Consider the following 18,836-nt stretch of genomic DNA (forward strand, 5'->3'; position numbering starts at 1 on the left):
CAGACCACCGAAATACCCTAGCTGGCTTCTTCTCACCTATCCCTCTAGCCCATTCTTTGTGACTGCCAAATAGATACAACTAAAGCACAGGCTTGACCATGTCACTGACCCTCTCAAAATTCACTGGCTCTTCAACGCCCCTAGGGCAAAGGATCACGTTCTTTACTTGGAATTTAAATCCCTTATAATCCAGTTACAATCCATCTTTCCAGACTAATTTCACATGACTCCCCCTCATGAACTGTTCCCTATATGTGATGTTCCACCTCTTGCCTCATGTCTTTGCATTCTCACCTTGATCTTTTCTTAAGTCAGTCAACAAGCATTTTATAAGAGCATATCAAGCGATGGAGATACAAAGAATGCCCCCACCACCACCAAAAAAAAGTCCCATACCAGTCCCTACTTGCAAAGAGCTCAAAGTCTAACGGGGGAGACAGCAGGAAAAGAACTACAGACAAACAAGACTTCTTATAGGTGAACTTTTAGCTGGGACTTGAAGTCAGGAGACAGAAATGAGGGAAAGAATTCCAGGCAAGGGAGACAGCCAGTGAAAGCGCTCAATCAGGAGACTGTCCTGTTTCAGAAGAGTGAGGGTAGGGGCAGCTAGGTGGCACAGTGGATAGAGCACCGGCCCTGGATTCAGGAGGACCTGAGTTCAAATCCGACCTCAGACACACAACACTTCCTAGCTGTGTGACCCTGGACAAGTCACATTGCCTTAACAAAAGCAAAAAAAAAAAGAGTGAGGGTAGTATAAATGGCTTGCAGAACGTGTGTGGGGGAGGCGAGAGGTGTAAGAAGACCAAAAAGGTCAGGGGCCAGGATATGAAGGACTTTGAACATCAGAAGTTTTTATATTTGATCCTAGAGGTGCTAGGGAGCTAATAGTGTCGTGTGTGTGTGTGTGTGTGTGTGTGTGTGTGTGTGTGTGTGTGTGTGTGTGTGTGTGATGGTCACACCTGAGTAGAGACAAGGCTGGGATACCAACCAACTGCCTATTTCGATAGTCCAGATGTAGGTGATAAGGACCTGCAACAGGATGGCAGTGTCAGAGGAGAGGGTGGAGGTGGTATGGGAGAGCTGTTATGAAAATAGAAACAACAGGAACTGATAACCGGTTGGATACGGAAGATGAGAGTGCAAAGTCCAGGATACACTTAGGTTGTGAGTGTGATTGACTGGGAAGATGGCGGTACCCTTTAGAGTAATAGGAAAGTTAGGAAGAGTGGAGGATTTGGAAGGAAAGATGAATTCAATTTTGGAAATGTTGAGTTTAAGATGTCTATTGGACATCATCTAGGAATAGATGTCCAACAGACAACTGGAGGCAAGACTAGAAGTTAGCAGGAGTGAGGGCTGAAGAAGGTCTAAGAATCATCAGCATAGAGAGAATTGAATCCATGGGAACTGATAGGTTCATCGAGGGAAATAGTATGGAGGGGAGAAGGGGGCCCAGGACAGAGACTTGAGGTACACTCACGCTAGTGGTTGTAACCTGGATTCTTACCTCAGCCTCTAAATGAAGCCTCTTCTGATGCCCTTCCCTTTGTCAGTGCTTTCCCCACCTTCAACTCCAAATTTACCTGGTATATATTCTGCATTTACCCCCCAGTAAGCTCCTCCAAGGCAGAGACCGTTTTGTTTTTGTATCCCTAATACCTTGCCAATCACAGGCATTTACAGTGTTGACTTAAGCAGGATATTAGAGCCCTGGGACCTACGTTCCCTTCAATCCTAATTTGTTACTTAAGATCTCTTTCCTAAAGAGTGAACAGCGACCTTCAGTGGAAGCTTGATGGAGGAGGTGAAATGCGTGAGGCAGGCCTAGAATAGAATGGAATCCCCTTCATATACCACATTCATGCCATTTCCCAGACTTGTAATGCCTTTGCCAAATTAGATGTAGCCTTCTAAGTTCAAGTTGCTTCTCCCCTTGCCCACTGAACTCATTAGCAACTTACAATCTATACCACGCAGTACAGCATGAATGCCATCTGGACAATGGTGGCTGTGTGTCTCAGCCTGGATAAGCAGGGTTCACAATTAGCCCCTTGGAAGATGACACCTGGATGGTATGGTCTAATGACAAAACTTCTGGCCATCAGCACTGGCATTAAACATTTATTGTGCATCTGTGTGGGGGGCACAGTGCGAAACCCTGGGGATATAGAGAGGGATAAGAGCAGATATTTTACCTTTGTGGGGTGTACAGTCAAGTTGGAAAGACAATACAAATACCACCTTACATTTGGGTAGCACTTCACAGGTCACAAGATGTTTTCACATAGATCCTCACAACAACCCAGTGACAGGCAGGGCAGGTAGCATTATCTCCACTTTACAGACAAATAGACTTGAGGATCAGAGAATATTTACCCAAGGTTACATGGCTAGTAAGCGGCAGGGCCAGGGCACATACATTAATAAATCCAAAATACAAGGTAGCATATGTTAAGTGCCAAATAAATAATACAAACAATAGTAGCAACACAGACTCTCACAAGTGTAAGAGCCACTTTGTCTAAGCCATATGTGAACAGGAACTGTCCCTACAACATCCCTGATGAGCAGTCACCTAGCCTCGACCTGAAGACCTTCAGTGACAGGGGACTTACTGCTTGTCTGCAGTAGGTGCCACAGGAGTTCAGGGTGATACTAAGTGTGGGAGTGGTTGGGGCAGATTTAATGGAGGATGCTCTAGCCCTTGAAGGGTGGTATCTAAATAAGCTGAATAAAAGGGAAAAGGCATTTCAGGTAAGAGAAACAGTATGGGCAAAGGCACAGAGGCGGGAATTCAAATAGCTTCCATTTGTATCGTTCTTTCAAGTTTACAAAGCATTTTCACATGCTCCAAAAAAATCCCTGATTAAGACAGGGCAGGTTCTTCTAATCCCTATTTTACAGATGAGGAGACTGAGGCTGAGAGGTGAAGTGAATTACCTAACGTCACAAAGCTAGGAGGTGGACAGGATTTGACACTAGGCCTTTGGCCTCCAAGAACGGTTAAGTTCTGCTGAGGGAATCAAGTGGAGGCCAGCTTGGTTAAAGAGTCTAGAGGAGTGTCCCAGAAGCCACTAGGCCAAAATGTAAATCAACAAGAATCCCCTCTGAGAAAGCCTCCAATGAGGAAAACCCATCACCTGGAGGTGATGCCCTTCCACTGCTGGGTAGCTTTTTCCTTACATTAAGGCCAAATCTGCCTCTGCAACGTCTACCCGGTTCCTTCTGGTTCTGTCCTTCAGGGCTAGGCAGAACAAGTGAAATCCCTCTTTCACAAAATAACTCTTCAAATACTTGAAAATAGCTATCCTGTCCCCCCCCCCAACTCTTCTATTTTTCAGGCTAAACACCTGCACTCAGGTAACATACGTCCTACTCCTCTCATCATCCTGGTCACCCTCTTCTAGACATACTCTTATGTGTAGTAGCAGAAGAAAAGGTTTCAGAGGTAGACAGGGGCCAGATTACCGAAGGCATTTTATGACAGGCTATGACAGCTGGATTTAGTCAGTATGGAACTGAACAGCATTACACTGATTTGTAAGAATGAAGACCCACAAAGTTGGATTGGATAAGTGAGGAAATTAGGAGCATAAATTGTATCACAAAGGGCATTAGCCACGAGTCAGCAGCTACTGTAGGTCCAATTACGCAGCAAACCAGACATGTTTGAATTCCATGAGCACTCGATGGGAAGAACATGAAAAGAAAAGCTTTAGAATCATAGGCTTCTCAATTTAGAAGCAGAAGAGGCCTTGGAAGCCATCTAGGCCAAGTAAGGCCCTGGAGCTGAAAGGGATTTGCTAACTGCCAGGATTAGAACTCATGCTCTTTAACTTGAAATTCAGCTACGCTTCCTGTGGCACAATAGAAGGTTCTTAGAGGGGACACACAAGAGGGAAATACCTGCCTGAGTCCAAAGGCCCCTTCCCTAAGCCTTGGTTCCTGTTGGATCTTCTGGGCAGCCTACCCTCTAGTCTAGAACACGAAAGGGGTGCTCAAGTCAAGAACTCTCTTTCCTCTCCACAGTAAAGTCTGGTAGAAAGCACAAAAAAGAGACTTCGACTTGACTCTTGCCTGACACTAGCTATGTGACCATGGACAAATCACAAGCTCTCAGGGTCTGTTTCATTTGCAAAATTGAGTTAACACCTCTAGAACTCTACCTCACAGGGCTGTCGTGAAATTTAAGAGATAATATACATAAAAGTGCTCAAAGTATTATATCATGGGTGGCTGTTATTACTAGAGGGAAAAAGCAAATTACTGCTTTTCCTGTCCTTGGATTAAAGCAAACTCAACGTCCTTTTCTTTTCCAATCCTCGATCTCAACTTTCTCTCAATACATTTTGTCTGTCTCTAAAAATACTCTGCCTCTCTAAAGTAACCCTGGGCATCACCAGCTCAGTAGATCTAACCAAGGCTGTAATCAGCCCGAGTGAAGCATTTGTATTTGGAAGTAACCAGAAATAAAGCTGGATAGGCAGGGTGGCGTCAGCTAGGTGGTGGCCTAGCCAATCCAGCGACAATGTGGGTTCTGGAAGACATGATTAAAGTGATGATCTAGCAAAGTTAATCCAAAAGCCTTAGACAGGAAAGAGGTAAATAAAAAAAATAAAAGCAGAGCCTGGAGGCAGGAAGATGCGTTAATAGGCAATTGCTTGTGACAGATGGCCTCTGAGGGCCTCAACTATAGCATGGCAGCAGCAAGGCATGAAATTTGAATTGACATGATTGAAGGCCAATCAGCAACATAACACTGGTTTTGGTGTAAAACAAAGCAAGTCATAGATAGACACATAAGCTCACCTTCAGTACTTTTACAATACTATATGGAGTCTAGCCATAGCGTGAATTTTCTGGGGCTTGAAAAGCTACAAGAGTGACTGAAGCTTTCCTCACATTTATTAGACCCAGAATGTTACTCTTTAGGGTGGATTTTCTCATGTGAAATAAGCTCTGAGCTCTGTTTGAAGGCTTTCTCGTGTTCATCATATTTATATGGTTTCTCTCCAAAATGAATTCTTTTATGTAAAATGAGCTCTGAGCTCCATCTGAAGGCTTTTCCACATTCATTACATTTACAAGGTTTCTCTCCCCTATGAATCCTCTGATGTACAATTAGGTTTGAGGTCTGACTGAAGGCTTTCCCACATTCATTGCATTCATAGGGTTTTTCTCCAGTATGAACTCTCTGATGGGTAATAAAATGTGAGCGCAGTCTGAACGCTTTCCCACATTCATTACATTTGTATGGTTTCTCTCCACTGTGAATTCCCTGATGTATAATAAGGTTTGAGATCTGAGTAAAAGCTTTCCCACATTCATTACATTCATAGGGCTTCTCTCCACTATGAATTCTCTGATGTTGAATAAGTTGGGTAGTACCCTTGAAGATTTTTCCACACTCATTACATTTATAGGGTTTCTCTCCACTATGAATTCTCTGATGGAGAATAAAGGTTGAAATCTTATTGAAGGCTTTTCCACAATCACTACACTTATAAGGTTCCTCTCCACTATGAATTCTCTGATGTCGAATGAGGTGTGAAGCACACCTAAAGTTCTTTTCACATTCATTGCATTTATAAGGTTTCTCTCCAGTATGAATTCTCTGATGCCCAATGAGGGATGAAATCTGACTGAAGGCTTTCCCACAATCATTACATTTATAGGGTTTCTCTCCGCTATGAATTCTCTGGTGTTGAATGAGGTGTGCAGTTTCTTTGAAGGCTTTCCCACATTCATTACATTTGTAGGGTTTCTCTCCACTATGGATTCTCTGGTGTTGCTTCAGGCCTGACCTTGCTGTGAAGGCTCTGCCACATTCATTACATTCGTAAGGTTTCTCTCCGCTATGAATCCTCTGATGTACAATAAGGTTTGAGGTCTGACTGAAGGCTTTCCCACATTCATTACATTTATAGGGTTTCTCTCCACTATGAAATCTTTGATGTACAATAAGATATGAGGTTTTACTAAAGGCATTCCCACATTCGTTACATTCATAACGCTTTACTCTACTATGGATTCTCTGTCTTACAGACTCTGGATTCAGGCTAAAGTTGTGGTTATATTCATCATGTCTCTGAGTTCTCCCTCCTGTGGGAGCTCCTTCATACGGAACAGGGAAATCCTGTACTGTCAGTCCCATATGTAAAGGGAAGCTCAGACCACAGTTTCTCCTATAATCACTATATTCATGGCCTCTCTGCTCTACAGAGACTTGGTTGGGGTTTATACCCATAATGCTGAAACCTCTCTCCTGGGATAGGGTACAACTCCCTGGGTCACCTTGCTGCCTCTCTAACCTGTTTTCACATGCAGAGACATCTCCAAAGGCAAACCCCTGAGGAATGGCCCATGGGAATCCTGCCAACAAAGTCCATTGTGATGCAATGTCTTCAGACATTTCCGGCTTTGAAATAGGCTCCTCCTCGTTCTCAATCTTAATGCCATCACCTGAAATGATCAATAAAAAAAGATAAATACAGAACAAACACCACTTGTTTGCTGCACAGAGATAAAATTGCTACTCTAATCTCAATCAAAGGGAGAGTATAGAAATTTAAACTTAAAGATATATGTGTGCATATATTTTTAAATTCTTTTAAATACATATATTTAAATTTAAACATATGTATAATTTAAATGATAACATAAATAAAATCCTATTTAAAATGAGAGGAAAGAAGTGAGGAGAAGACAACCGATTACTAGAAGGAGTAAGATGCCACAGGATGGGAGCAGATAGAGAGCCAGACTTTGAATCAGGAAGCCCCTGGTTCAAGACCTGCCTCAGAGGTGTATTAGCATGCTTTATGTCACTTAACTCCTTAGTGCCCCAGGCACCTCTCTCAAATTATAAAACACAAATGAGATCTGCCTTGGAAGAGTTTCATCAACCAGCGAAATCACTGGCCCAAAAAACCCCAAAATGAACAATAAATAGTGAGTACGGAGCTCCCACAGAATGAGGAAGAAGGGTCTGAACTGACAGCGGAGGTGAGGTTAAACAAAAAATAGCCTAGGTGTAGGAACCTTTCAGGTTAACTGCTGCCTCATCTCTCCCCATATCATCTCCCCACCTCCTACCCCCACCCCTCAGAATCTATTTCCTTTTCCCAAGCTCACAAATCTTCCCCTCCAATTTTACATTTATACTAGCTACCTCGCTGGATTATTGTAAGGAAAGTGTTGTATGAATTTTAAAGTGCCACAAGTCCTAGTTCCATGCCAGCCACAGACTAGGTCTGCTGTCCAAAAACTAACCGAGTTGAGTACGGAGAAGCTCATCCCCAGTAAGGTGGGCTGCTGGGTGATGAACTTCCTGGAAACCATCATCACAAATGAAAGCATAAATTGGCCACCAAGACTGTGAAGCACAGTGACAGTGAAGAGTGGAAGAAAAGGGGGAAGAAGGTGCTAAGAACCATATTTTTTGGACTATAAACATTAACTCAGCAGCTGGTACACTAATGTACTCTAAAGAGAAAGATACTGATTCTGATGATTAACATTTCCTACAAAAGTTTAAATAATATACATAAGCTGCCAACAAGAGGCAAAAACAGCTTGGATCTAGCAGTTGCCAGCAAATCATCAGCCAAAGCCATCACTGGTTTAGAATAAAAATCAAACACACATACACACACACACACACACACACACACACACACACACACACACACACACAATTACAGAGGAGAATGGTGGAAGATGATGAGCAGTATCACTTTACAAAACAGAAAAAAAGCAGCAGAGTGGGAAATTGGCATGCATCAGTTTGACATGACAGCCAAGCCAGAGTTTTAGTTTCCTTATCTCTAAAACTGGGACGGGAGCTGGGCTTTCACCTTTATGTTCTTTTCTAGCTCTAAGCCTATCTACGACCATATGAGACATGGTTGCCACAGACACAGAGGACATCCAACACAGAGTTCAATAGAAGAGGGATCCTCTGTGTGGCCAAGTCCCCCGGAAGCTCCTGTTTGTAGATGAAGTTGTGTTAACTTATCAAGTTCTGGAACATTTTAGCCTCTCTTAACTGGTGTCATTATCATTCAAAAGGATTCAGCCTCAATTATTAACAAAGGATAGAGAATGCCTACTTTTTGTAACTATGATGTGCAGTATGAAGGACAGTCCAAAGAGCCGGTCCTGGAATTAAACAAGAGGAGGAAAGCAAGCTATATTGCCTTGGGGAAACTGTGCGATATTTTTAAGGAAACCCAGTTTCTCCCTAAACAAAGGTCTATCTTTTTAACAACTTTCTTCCTGGGGTGTTGTATGGCTGAGTCATAGAATATAACCATCTCCAAGGTTGAGCATCGCCCACAGGGTGGTGAAGAGACATATGATCAGAATGACTAGATGACAAATACATTGCCAATAAAGAATTATATGAGATGCAGTCTAAAGGATGCCATCAGAGAAATGTATGATCAGAAAACGTGGGTTTGTCTTGTGACAAAAGCAAGGCATAACTGATGTCTATTTGGCTTGTTCCACTGGTATCCACAAAATATCAAGAAAGCTGTAAGAAAGGCCTTAGGAACTCAGGTGGAGAATTTATAAGGTGTGGAGAAGTGGCACAGGATGGAGTGCAATCTATGTCCATGGAGGAAGTAACTACATTTTGATCAGAAATCAGATGTTCATCTGGTCAGTGGATCAGAGACCTATTTAAACACTTAGGTAACATTGCTGTATTCTATTAAGCAATACTTGAGTATTTCTGCCTCTATATTCATTAGGGAAATTGGTCTGTAATCATTCCAATATTCCAGGTTTTAAGATCAATACCATACTGGTCTCACCAAGAGTATTGGGGCAGCATCCCATGCTTCTCTACATGTATGAGTATTTGTTCTTAGACCATTTGAAACCATTCAGCTATGATTCCATCTAGGCCACAGGATTTTCTGTGAAACAATTCTTCGATGACTCCTCTCTTTTATTTCTTAAGCAGAGATTAATAATTGAAATGATTAATTTCCTCTTGTAAGATCAACTTTGATACTTTATATTTTTATAGATAATCATCTATTTCCTTTGAATTCCCTCATATCAGAACATAACTACAAGCACTATTTCCTAATAAAGCCCTTCATTTCTTTCGTGTTCTTGCAATACCTTTTATCTTTTTCTTTAAAATTTCACTGATTTGCATTTTCTCTCATCTTTTAAAAATTTAATTTGCTAATGGCTGCCAATTAAATGTCTTTTTTTTTTTTTTGGTGAGGCAATCGGGGTTGAGTGACTTGCCCAGGGTCACACAGCTAGTTAAGTGTCATGTGTCAGAGACTGGATTTGAACTCACATCCTCCTGACTCCAAGGTCAGAGCTCTATCCATTGCGCCACCTAGCTGCTCCTAATTAAATGCTTTTCAAAAAAATTAACTGATCAATTCAACTGTTCTCCTTTCTAGATTTCCCCTCAACTTCATGATCTCCTTACCCTCATTTCCCTGCATCGAAGTACTTAGCATAGCATGGGGCAGGCCAGGCCAGGCCAATTATAAACTCCAATGGCTCCCTATTGGCCCCAGGAACAAATACTAAACGTTCTATTGATCATTCAAAGCCCTCCTAATCCAGCCGCCCTCCTGCCTTTCCAGTGTTCTCATACCTCATTCCCAGACTCTTCCATCCAGTGACACAGGCCTTCTGGCTGTTCTATGAACAAGCCAGCCCATCTCTTGACTCAAGGCATTCTCTCTGGCTGCCCCCCCCCCTTACCTAGAATGCTCTTCCTCCTCCACTCCAACCACTGACTTCCCTGGCTTCCTTTAAGTCCCAAAAAAATCCCACCTTCTACAGGAAGCTTTCTCTAACCTCTCTTAATTCTAGTGCCTTCTCTCAGCTAATTATCTCCTCTTTACCTTGTATAGAGCTCATCATCTGTATATAGTTGTTTGCATGTTGTCTCTCCTGTCAGACTTATATTTAAGCCCCTTGGGGGCAGAGACCATCTTTTGCCTTTTTTTGTATCCCCAGCACTCGGCAAAGTGCCTGGTATGTAGCAGTTGCTCAATAAATGTTTACTGAATTGAAATTAATTGGTTCCCCAACCTATACTAGATCCATACTGGCTAAGGTATCCAGTCCAAATTTGGCTGACTGGCTTTCAAGAGCCTGCATGATTGGACCCCGAGTGACCAATGCCCCTTCATTTGCCACTAAACTCTCCCCAGCCTATTTGTCCCATCAGGCCAGTCTCACTACTGTCACCCTGACATGCCATGCTCACCCTCATCTTCTCCTCTTTTTGTCTTCCTGGTCCCTTCCACCCGTAATACCTCACCCTTCTCCCTTCCTCTCCCCAATCTAATTCTATCCATCCAAAAAAGTCAAGTTCCTGTCCCATTTCTTCCACAAGGCCTTCTCAAAGACTATTCCTATCTCCAAAGTGTGTCCTCTGCACTTTCAGACCTGATCATGGTGGCATTCTGCTGAAAAGTCCACCACGGCACTTACCAAGGTTCTCACTCCTTGGCCTGCCATTAAAGGCCCTCTACAATTGAACACCAACCCCTCTCTGCCCCAGTCTGCCACACTGCTCCTCTTCAGGCAACCCCGACTCTGTCTCACGTCCAGGATTCGAACCTGCTCCTTCCCTTAGCTCTATTTGCTGATCCATCCCAGAAAGTTGAACTCAATGTCAAAAACCAAAAAAAAAGTGGGAATGCCCATGGTGTGTATGGGTGACCACGAAGAGCGCCTGGACTGGTTGGAACAAGCAGTCTAAGAGAAGAGCAACAGAGAATGGTGGCAGGGTAACAGAGCCAGGTCAGCGAGGGTCTTGAAAGGTAGACCTTTAAGGGCACAGAACAACATCAGTGAGAAGGACAACAAGGACCATGTTAGCCAATATATGCAGAGACTTTTATGGCTTCCATCAAACTTTTTAGGTCATTCAATCTGCTTCACTCTGTAGTCTTATGAGGTAGGCAGTGCTAAGAAGAATTAACAGCCATTCTACAGTTAAAGAAACCAAGGCTTGGAGAAGCTGAGTGACCAAGTTCACAAAACTAAGTAGTGGCAGCAGGGATTTTGAAGTCAGGTATCCAGCATTCTTTCCGCTACATCCCAGCTGCCTCACCAAAAGATCTTCAATAAATGTTTGCTGAACGTGCACTTGAATGTACTTGTAATTCCCCCCATATATATAACACTTCATTTTTTTCTAACTCTATTACACACGTTCATTTTGGCCCCCCTCTGAGACCGTTAAGTGCCCAATATGTTAGCGTTGACGCCATGGTCAAGAAGTCAGGGGACAGATCTGGAAGTGGGGAATTCAGGACAAGGCCAGAAGAAAAGATTCCTAAGGGGAGCCTGGCCAGCTGGTGGAAACCACAGGGCCAAAAACAACACTCATCATGGCTTCAGAGACTGATTGCAGGGTATGCCCTCATCCTTTGGTAAAGAAGCAAGGGATAAAGTGTGAAAAAGGAGACATGACCAATGTGTTCATTTGTTTGGTTCCACCATACTTATTTGTTACAGAGAATGACAGGGTCAATTCTATGAGAAATTCTAGGCTCAGTGGATAGAATGTCGGGCCTGGAATCAGGAAGACCCAAGTTCAAATACGGCCTCCTCAAACACTTTCTAACTGTGTGACCTTGAGCAAGTCACTTTACCTGTCTGCCTCAGTTTCGTCAACTACACAATGAGGATAATAATAACACCTACTTCCCAGGGCTGCTGTGAGGATCAAAGGAGATAATAATTGTAAAGTGCTTAGTACAGGGCCTGGCACAGATTAAGTGCTATTATTACTGTGGTTGGTAAAGATCTACAAGGGAAGCAATGATTTCAAAGAGCCAACCTGACTTCATCAAGAACAGGTAATACCAAACTAACCTCATTTTAACAGGATCATGAAATTAGTGGATGAAGGGAATGTTGTGGATACAGTTTTCCTAGATTTTAGCAGGTTTTTTTTTCCCAATGAAATATACTATTATTATGGAGAAGGCAGAGGAGTGAACCAGATGCTAGTAAAGTGAGCTGCCTTCACACGTGGTTAGAGGGTTGCACTCCAAGAAAGCACAGTTGTTAATGGGTCACTGCCAATGTGGCAGGAGGTCTCTATTGCAGCGGTCCAGGATCTCTGCAGCTTAACGTTTTGCTCAATGATTAGGAGAAAGGCAATCAATGGAAGGCAGAGTCATCAAGTCTGAAGATGACATGTCACTAGGGACACAGAGCAGGGCTGAATTTAATAAGATGAAATTCAATAGGGATGAACAGGACATCTTCTGCTTGGGTACAAAAACCCCAACTCCACCACTACAAGATGGGGGAGGCATGGTTAGGCAGAAGTTTGTCTGCAAACCTTCTGAGGGCTTCAATGGACTGTAAGCTCAACGTGTCAATCGTGTGTGTTGGCACAGCCAAAAAAGCTAACGCTGTCTGGAGCTGCCCTGAGAGGGCCAGAGCGTCTGGGAAAAGGGAGGTGATGATCCCACTGTACTATCCCCTCCCCCGGAGTACTGAGATCTGTGTTGGGCACGAGGCTGAAGCAGAAGAAAATGATGAAAGGCCTTGAGTACACGTGGCATTCAATGGTTTGAGCGTTAGTTTGTATCTTGTATCAAAACAAAATGTCTCAAAAACTTTTTTATTGTTTTTTGTTTGTTTGCTTGTTTTTCAAGGCAATTGGGGTTAAGTGACTTGCCCAGGGTCACACAGCTAGTGGGTATCATGTGTCTGAGGCCAGATTTAAATTCAGGACCTCCTCACTCCAAGGCTGGAGCTCTATCCACTGTGCCACCTAGCTGCCCCTCAAAAACTTTTTTAAAAACAAAATCTGACTTAATTTTAAAAACCACTTAACTGGGACTGACTGAAGTGATGGGCTAAGATACTGTAGGTAGGTAACAAGCTTTCAAGGAGTAAGGAAAGGATGATTAATAGAGAGAAAACTGCTGAGCTCAGGAGTGGAGAGACAACAACCAGGGCTGGGGAAAAGGGCTCATCTCATGCTCTCCAAACCAGAGCTGGTCCAGACCAAAGGTGTGTCTGGAGCAGGCTCATTCTGGAAAGTGTCTGAGGTGCCCACCCAGCTGCCATTCACCCGGCACTGCTCCCTGACTCACCTGCCCAGGTGGCCTGGTCCTCTCCACGTGCCCCACCTTGAAGGTCTGTGATCCATGGCATTGCCCCTTGTTCCAGCTTGGAAATCACATCGGGCTTGGAGATAGGAATCCCTGCTCAAAGGGAAAGGTAGACAGACACGATGATTTGGGCTCAGGACACAGACTTATCCCCTCCCTTCAAGCACAATTCCATGATGGGTAGGAGGCAAAAGGGAAACACCCACTGACATGGGTTACAATGAGGAGGGGCTGGGGAACCATCCAAAAGGTATACGGATGTGAAGCGAGAGTGGTGAAACCGAGGGGGAATCGGTGCCATATCTACAAGTTGGGCTGGGCACAGAACACTTAGCTGCATTTGCCTTTGACTTCCTCAGAGCAGGTAAACGAGTCAGGGATCAGCACTAGGGCACTGGGAATGGAACAGACTGGAAGACTGGGAGGCTGGAGACAGTCAATAGGGTTAGCTGCTGATTTCAGCCCCTGCAAAGACCAAACCTGTCACCTGGGGACAGGACCCAAAGGGGTTGGGAACCTATACATTCTGTGCTCAACTGAGGCTAACTTGATGGCTTTTCAGAGTCAAAAGTGATCAAAGGGAGAGAAGAACTTTTGCATGAGAACAGACCATGTGGTACATCTTCTTTGTCAGAAAGGTGAACATGGAAATCCACTATTTCTGTGACACTTCAAAAGATCTCAGATTTCATCTATGTGGACACTCCTTCCACCAACACAGAGTATCCCCTCCACAACTTGGGTTTCTGGAATGGCTGGGGCAAAACAGATTAACCACGGGGCAGCCAGCTTCCTCCAAATTTAGCTAGGCTGGCCTCCTAATGACAGTCTGCCCCTGGGCCTCTACTCTGGCCTTTCCGGAGAAGCAGCCTTCCTTAGAGAACCTGGGTTACTTCTGTGCCATGAGGCAGCACTGGAATCAGGTCTTAATGGAGGCTGAAGAACAATATAAGTTAGAAAATAACAAAGGGTACAGAGAGTTAATACGGAAGGCTTCATTTTTAGCAGAAACTATAAACTTCTTTTAAAAAGTTTAGAGGTGGCGTGGTGGCTAGAGAGCTGGACTTGGAGTCAGGAAGACTTGAGTTTGAACCTTAACATTAGCTGGGTGTGTGACCCTGGGCAAGTCACTTAACCTGACTGCCTCAGTCTTCTCATCTGTAAAATAGAGACAGTAATAGCATCTACCACAAAGGGTTGCTATAAGGGGACCAAAGGAGATATCATGTAATACGCTTTGCAGACCTGAAAGAGCTATAGAAATGTTAACTGCTTTCTTTCTTTTTAATTCCAGATGCATTGTTTTTTGTTATAAAAAACATTTTTTTAATTTATATAATCAAATCCATTCATTTTTTCTCCTGACATCTTTATTAAATTGCTAAAATTTTTCCTCTCCATAATTAGTAAAGCAATATTTATTTTTAAACTGCCAATAATTTTTAAAAATATTTTGATCACTGATCCATTTGGAATTGATTATAGAGCATGGCACCAGAAGTATGGCCAATGCCAATGTCACCACACCGCTTTCAGGTGCCACAGCTCCTTCCCTGATGTTGACTGGATAATTTGGGTTCTAATTGCGGATGATTCATTCTAACCAATCTTTTGAAAAACTCCACTACCAGACAGCTTGCTAACTACTGCTGTGCAGCATAACTGGCAGTAACTGACACTTACATAGTACTTTTTTTTTGCCAAGGGCTTTACATATGTTGTCACCTGAGACTCATATTCACGCTAGGAAGTAGATTCTATAGGCATGATCTCCACTTTACAGATGAGAAGACTGAGGCTCAGAAACGTTAAGTGACTTGTCCACGTAGGGTTACATGGCTGGGGAGCGTCAGAGAGAAGATCTATTGCCTGCCCCACCACTCTGGGGGAGGTCCAGCAGTGCAGGGGCCCCACTTCCCCACATAATGTCCCTGGATACTCTTTCCAGTGGTTGCTTGTCTTTAAAATGCAAACAGCATTGGTCCTGCCACAGCTCTGTAACATTTGATGATATGGAAATGGAAACTGCCTACTTCACATCTATTAACCAATCTAGAAGCCCAGGATAGCTTCTGTGTCGGGAAAGAAACAGCTCTTACCGAGCGAGGTAACATTCATGTAATTCTCCAGCATCACGTCCCGGTATAGGGTCCTCTGACCAGGGTGTAATCGATCCCATTCCTCCTCAGTGAAATACACTGCCACATCCTCAAATGTCACCACCTCCTAAAACATCAAAGACAACCCCCACCATGACCCCACGGGAAGGGCAAAGGCAGGGCATTAGAGACCAGAGAGGGACGTGCAGCTGAGTACAAGTGGCAGCGTTAAGCTGTGCCAGAAAAGGCAACAGACACAGGAGGCCTGTGCCCCCTAGCTTTTCTCTGCTGTATGGTCTCAGTCAAGTCATTCAACCTGCCTGGACCTCATGTGCAAAACAGGGATAACCATTTGTAAAGGCCCATTCCCAAAATAATGATAATCAATGGTATTACTTTGTCCAGGTTGTTGGGAGAGGGGACTGAGACTCAGGCCCCTAGAAGGGACATGAGAGATGGAGGCAAACTGGAAAACTGAGGAAGGACAGAGGAAGCCACAATTCACCTGAGACCTGAGTGTCACGATTGGAGCTGCCATCTCTTTGTCTCCTGGGCCCTCCTGGGCAGGGTGGGAAAGAAAACTAGAACTGTGAGAAGAGAAAAGAGCCAAGAGTTAGATCAGTCCAGCCCTACGGTTCCCTGGTGAGTCCTGGAAGCCCCTTCCGCCACCAAAGGGTTCTGGGAAACCAAGGAAGAGACCCCTCCCAGCACCCCTTTACATGTTCTGACAGGTGTTACTACTGGTGTGCCCATGACATTCTTCTCGTGGGGAACACAGGAGCAGATAAGTACAGAGGACCACTAGAAGCCACCAGAAAGGGCTTCGTATGCCTCTGCCAGAGGGGTCAGGATCAGTGAAGGAGCCCTTCCTAGAATCTTTGCTCAACACCCAGCTTTGTAAAAGGAGCAATGGTCAGCCCTCCACAACCTGGCACACACTTGTTTGCAGCATGTAGCTGAAGCTAACCCAGTGAGGCCTGTGGAACCTGCCTCAGACTTCTCTACGGGTGGTGGATGGAGAAGGGAATAGTGCTGTCAGCTGCAGACCAGAGGAGGAAGGACAGAATACCCAGAGCTGGATCCTCACCAAACATCAGGCAGCCAGATGTTAGAGTCCCAGGAGAGAAATATTCAACTGCCCCCATTCCCAGACAGGACAACAGAATGGGCCAGGTCACAGGATCTGAAGTGACCTGGAGAAGTAGCAGGGCTGGCCTTGGACAAAAATCTGAGAGTAGCTAAAAACTGGGCTTTCAGACCCTCCCATCTCTACCCTCCACCCTCTTTGTTATATCCTCATAGGATCTAAGAGCTGGAGCTAGAAGGGACCTCAATGGCCATCTACTCCAGCTCCTTCATTTTACAGAGGAAGCAAAGTGACTTGCCCAAGGTCACACAGTTACGAAGCATCAGAGGTAGGATCTGAACCTGGGTCCTTTGACTCCAGAGCCAGTACTCTTTCCACTTAAGGTCAAACTAGTTTATCTTCCCCAGGTGACTATTATTATGAATAGTAATAATGACAGCAGTGCACATTTACATGGCACTTAAGATGTACAAAGCACTTTACAAATATAATCTCACTTGATCCTCACCAAGTCAGGTGCTGTTATTCTCCCCATTCTACATATAAGGAACGTAAAGCAGACAGAGATTAAGTGACCTGCCCAGGGTTGTTCACACAGCCAGTAGTAAGTGTCTGAAGCAGGATCTGAACTCAGGTTTCCTCTCTCCACTGCACTTCATGTTCCTGAGAGGGCAGACTATTTCATCTCTCTCTTTCAGTCCCCAGTGCCTAACACATAGTAGGCACTTAATGCCATTGTGATCCAATCTGCCACTCAATAAAGGGGAGAGGAGACAACTCTCACTTCAGAGGTGAAGGAACAATTCCTGTGTTATGGAGCTGTCCAGCTTCTGGTCAGTGCCAGTTTATAACATCCAGGAACAGGGTCCACTTGTCAGCTTCCACAGGTTACTGCCTAGAGCAAGGCCTTTTGGGTAACATGAAAGGGGGGGGCCTAAGTGGAAATCAGTTTATTTTGGAACATGCAGAAAGAGAACAGGCCCTCCCTAATAACTTGGCTTGGTGGTCTGGACTTGAGATCTCAGGTGGTTTTGTCAAAATCTAAACTTTTCCTCATTTCTCCAATATGTCAAGGTGGCTCTTACCTTTCTGACACTTGCTTCTCAAGTTCAACACCATAAGGGCCTTCTAGTTCAGCTTGATCAATTCTCTCATTTGGGGTCATCTGAGACAATGCTTTGAGTGGGCTCTTCTTCTTATAATGACTATTACCTCCTTAACTCCAAAATGTAAGATTTACTCAAGCTGAAAAGCCTTGGCAAAGTCCCATGGACCTATTTCCCCTTTATTAAAAGAAAACTGAAAATGTGTATACAACATTTTCTGTATTGCAGATGGGATAAAGTTACCCTGCTGATTTATAAACAAAAACCTGATTAATTAGAAGACTGTTTGGTGTACTTATTCAGACAATTTTAAATGTCTTTATTATAGTTTAAAATAGAGCCATAAGGTCAAACCTTAGGTTATACATTGGTTTAGCTCTTGGTTTTCAGTAGTTCATGAGAACCAGGAACAAACTTGAGTACAACAGGCTGTTGAGATTATAGCAAAACGTAAAGCGATTCTTCCTGGCCCCCATAACCACTCCCCATGAAAGAAAAGGGATGTTAAAAAAAAGATTAATTTTAAAAATTTTTTAAAGGAAAAAGACTAGAGTAAAACAATTTTCTGCACTTGGCATCCTATATGGGGTCAAGATGGAACAAGACAATATTCAATTTCAGAAGACACAAATACCTGACAAATAAATTGTCTCAGAATTAGGGCGACAATAAGGCTATAGGGGTGTGGGCTGCAATGGTAGCTTAAAAGCTGCCAGGCACTTTGATCAGTGGGGTGAGTAAATTCTGGGCACTATAAGGGAAGATATGTAAATGGCTTTGAAATATTAAACTAAACCAAACCCAACATCTGTTCTTTTAGATTAGAGATAAGTTTCCTGTTTTCACAGAGACAAGGAGAGTGGTTTCTTCTCTCTTTTCCCTACTTGTCCCTAAATCACTAATGCTACCTCTGTTCCCAACCTTCATCAGGGCTTCACATTTGAAAGGCTTTTACCAAATACAGAAACACAGACCCTCATAACCAGAAGAGATCTCAGAGACCAGCTTAGTCTAATTCCTTCATTTTACAGAGGGGGAAACTGAGGCCTAGGGAGATTGAATCACTTGCCCAAGGTGACACACAGTATCATAGCTCTAGGGTTAGACAGGGCCTAAGAGGCCAGCTAATCCGACCCCTTTATTTTACACAGTTGAGGCCTAAAGTGAGGAAGTGACTTGCTCAAGGTTCCTAATGGGGTCACAGATCTAAAGCTGGAAGGGGTGACCTCAGAGACTATCTAGTCTAACCCCCTCATTTTACAGAGGAGGAAACTGAAGCCCAGAGAAAGGACGTGACTTGCCCAAGGTCACACCTAGGATCCTAGATCCAAAGCTGGAAAGGCCCTCAAAGGCCATATAGTCTAACCCTTTCATTTTACAGAGGGGGAAACTAAGGCCCTGGGAGGAGGAGTGA

General features: G+C 43.9%; 1 protein-coding gene across 1 annotated transcript in view; it reads right to left on the reverse strand.

Annotated features, from left to right (window-relative positions):
- Positions 1-2,111: 2,111 nt before the first annotated feature.
- The window catches only part of LOC110194759 (uncharacterized), a 57,585-nt gene continuing 40,860 nt past the window's right edge, over positions 2,112-18,836 (reverse strand). The window contains exons 7-10 of the mRNA XM_020967281.2: positions 15,735-15,816; positions 15,230-15,356; positions 13,113-13,223; positions 2,112-6,465 (exon numbers count right to left, since the gene is read on the reverse strand). Coding sequence (XP_020822940.1) covers positions 4,925-6,465; positions 13,113-13,223; positions 15,230-15,356; positions 15,735-15,816 — 1,861 coding nt within the window. The 3' untranslated portion in view covers positions 2,112-4,924. The remainder of the gene's footprint in view (positions 6,466-13,112; positions 13,224-15,229; positions 15,357-15,734; positions 15,817-18,836) is intronic.

The sequence above is a fragment of the Phascolarctos cinereus genome, unplaced genomic scaffold (assembly GCF_003287225.1).
Source record: "Phascolarctos cinereus isolate Bilbo 61053 unplaced genomic scaffold, phaCin_HiC Scaffold_8;HRSCAF=390, whole genome shotgun sequence".
NCBI lineage: Eukaryota > Metazoa > Chordata > Mammalia > Diprotodontia > Phascolarctidae > Phascolarctos > Phascolarctos cinereus.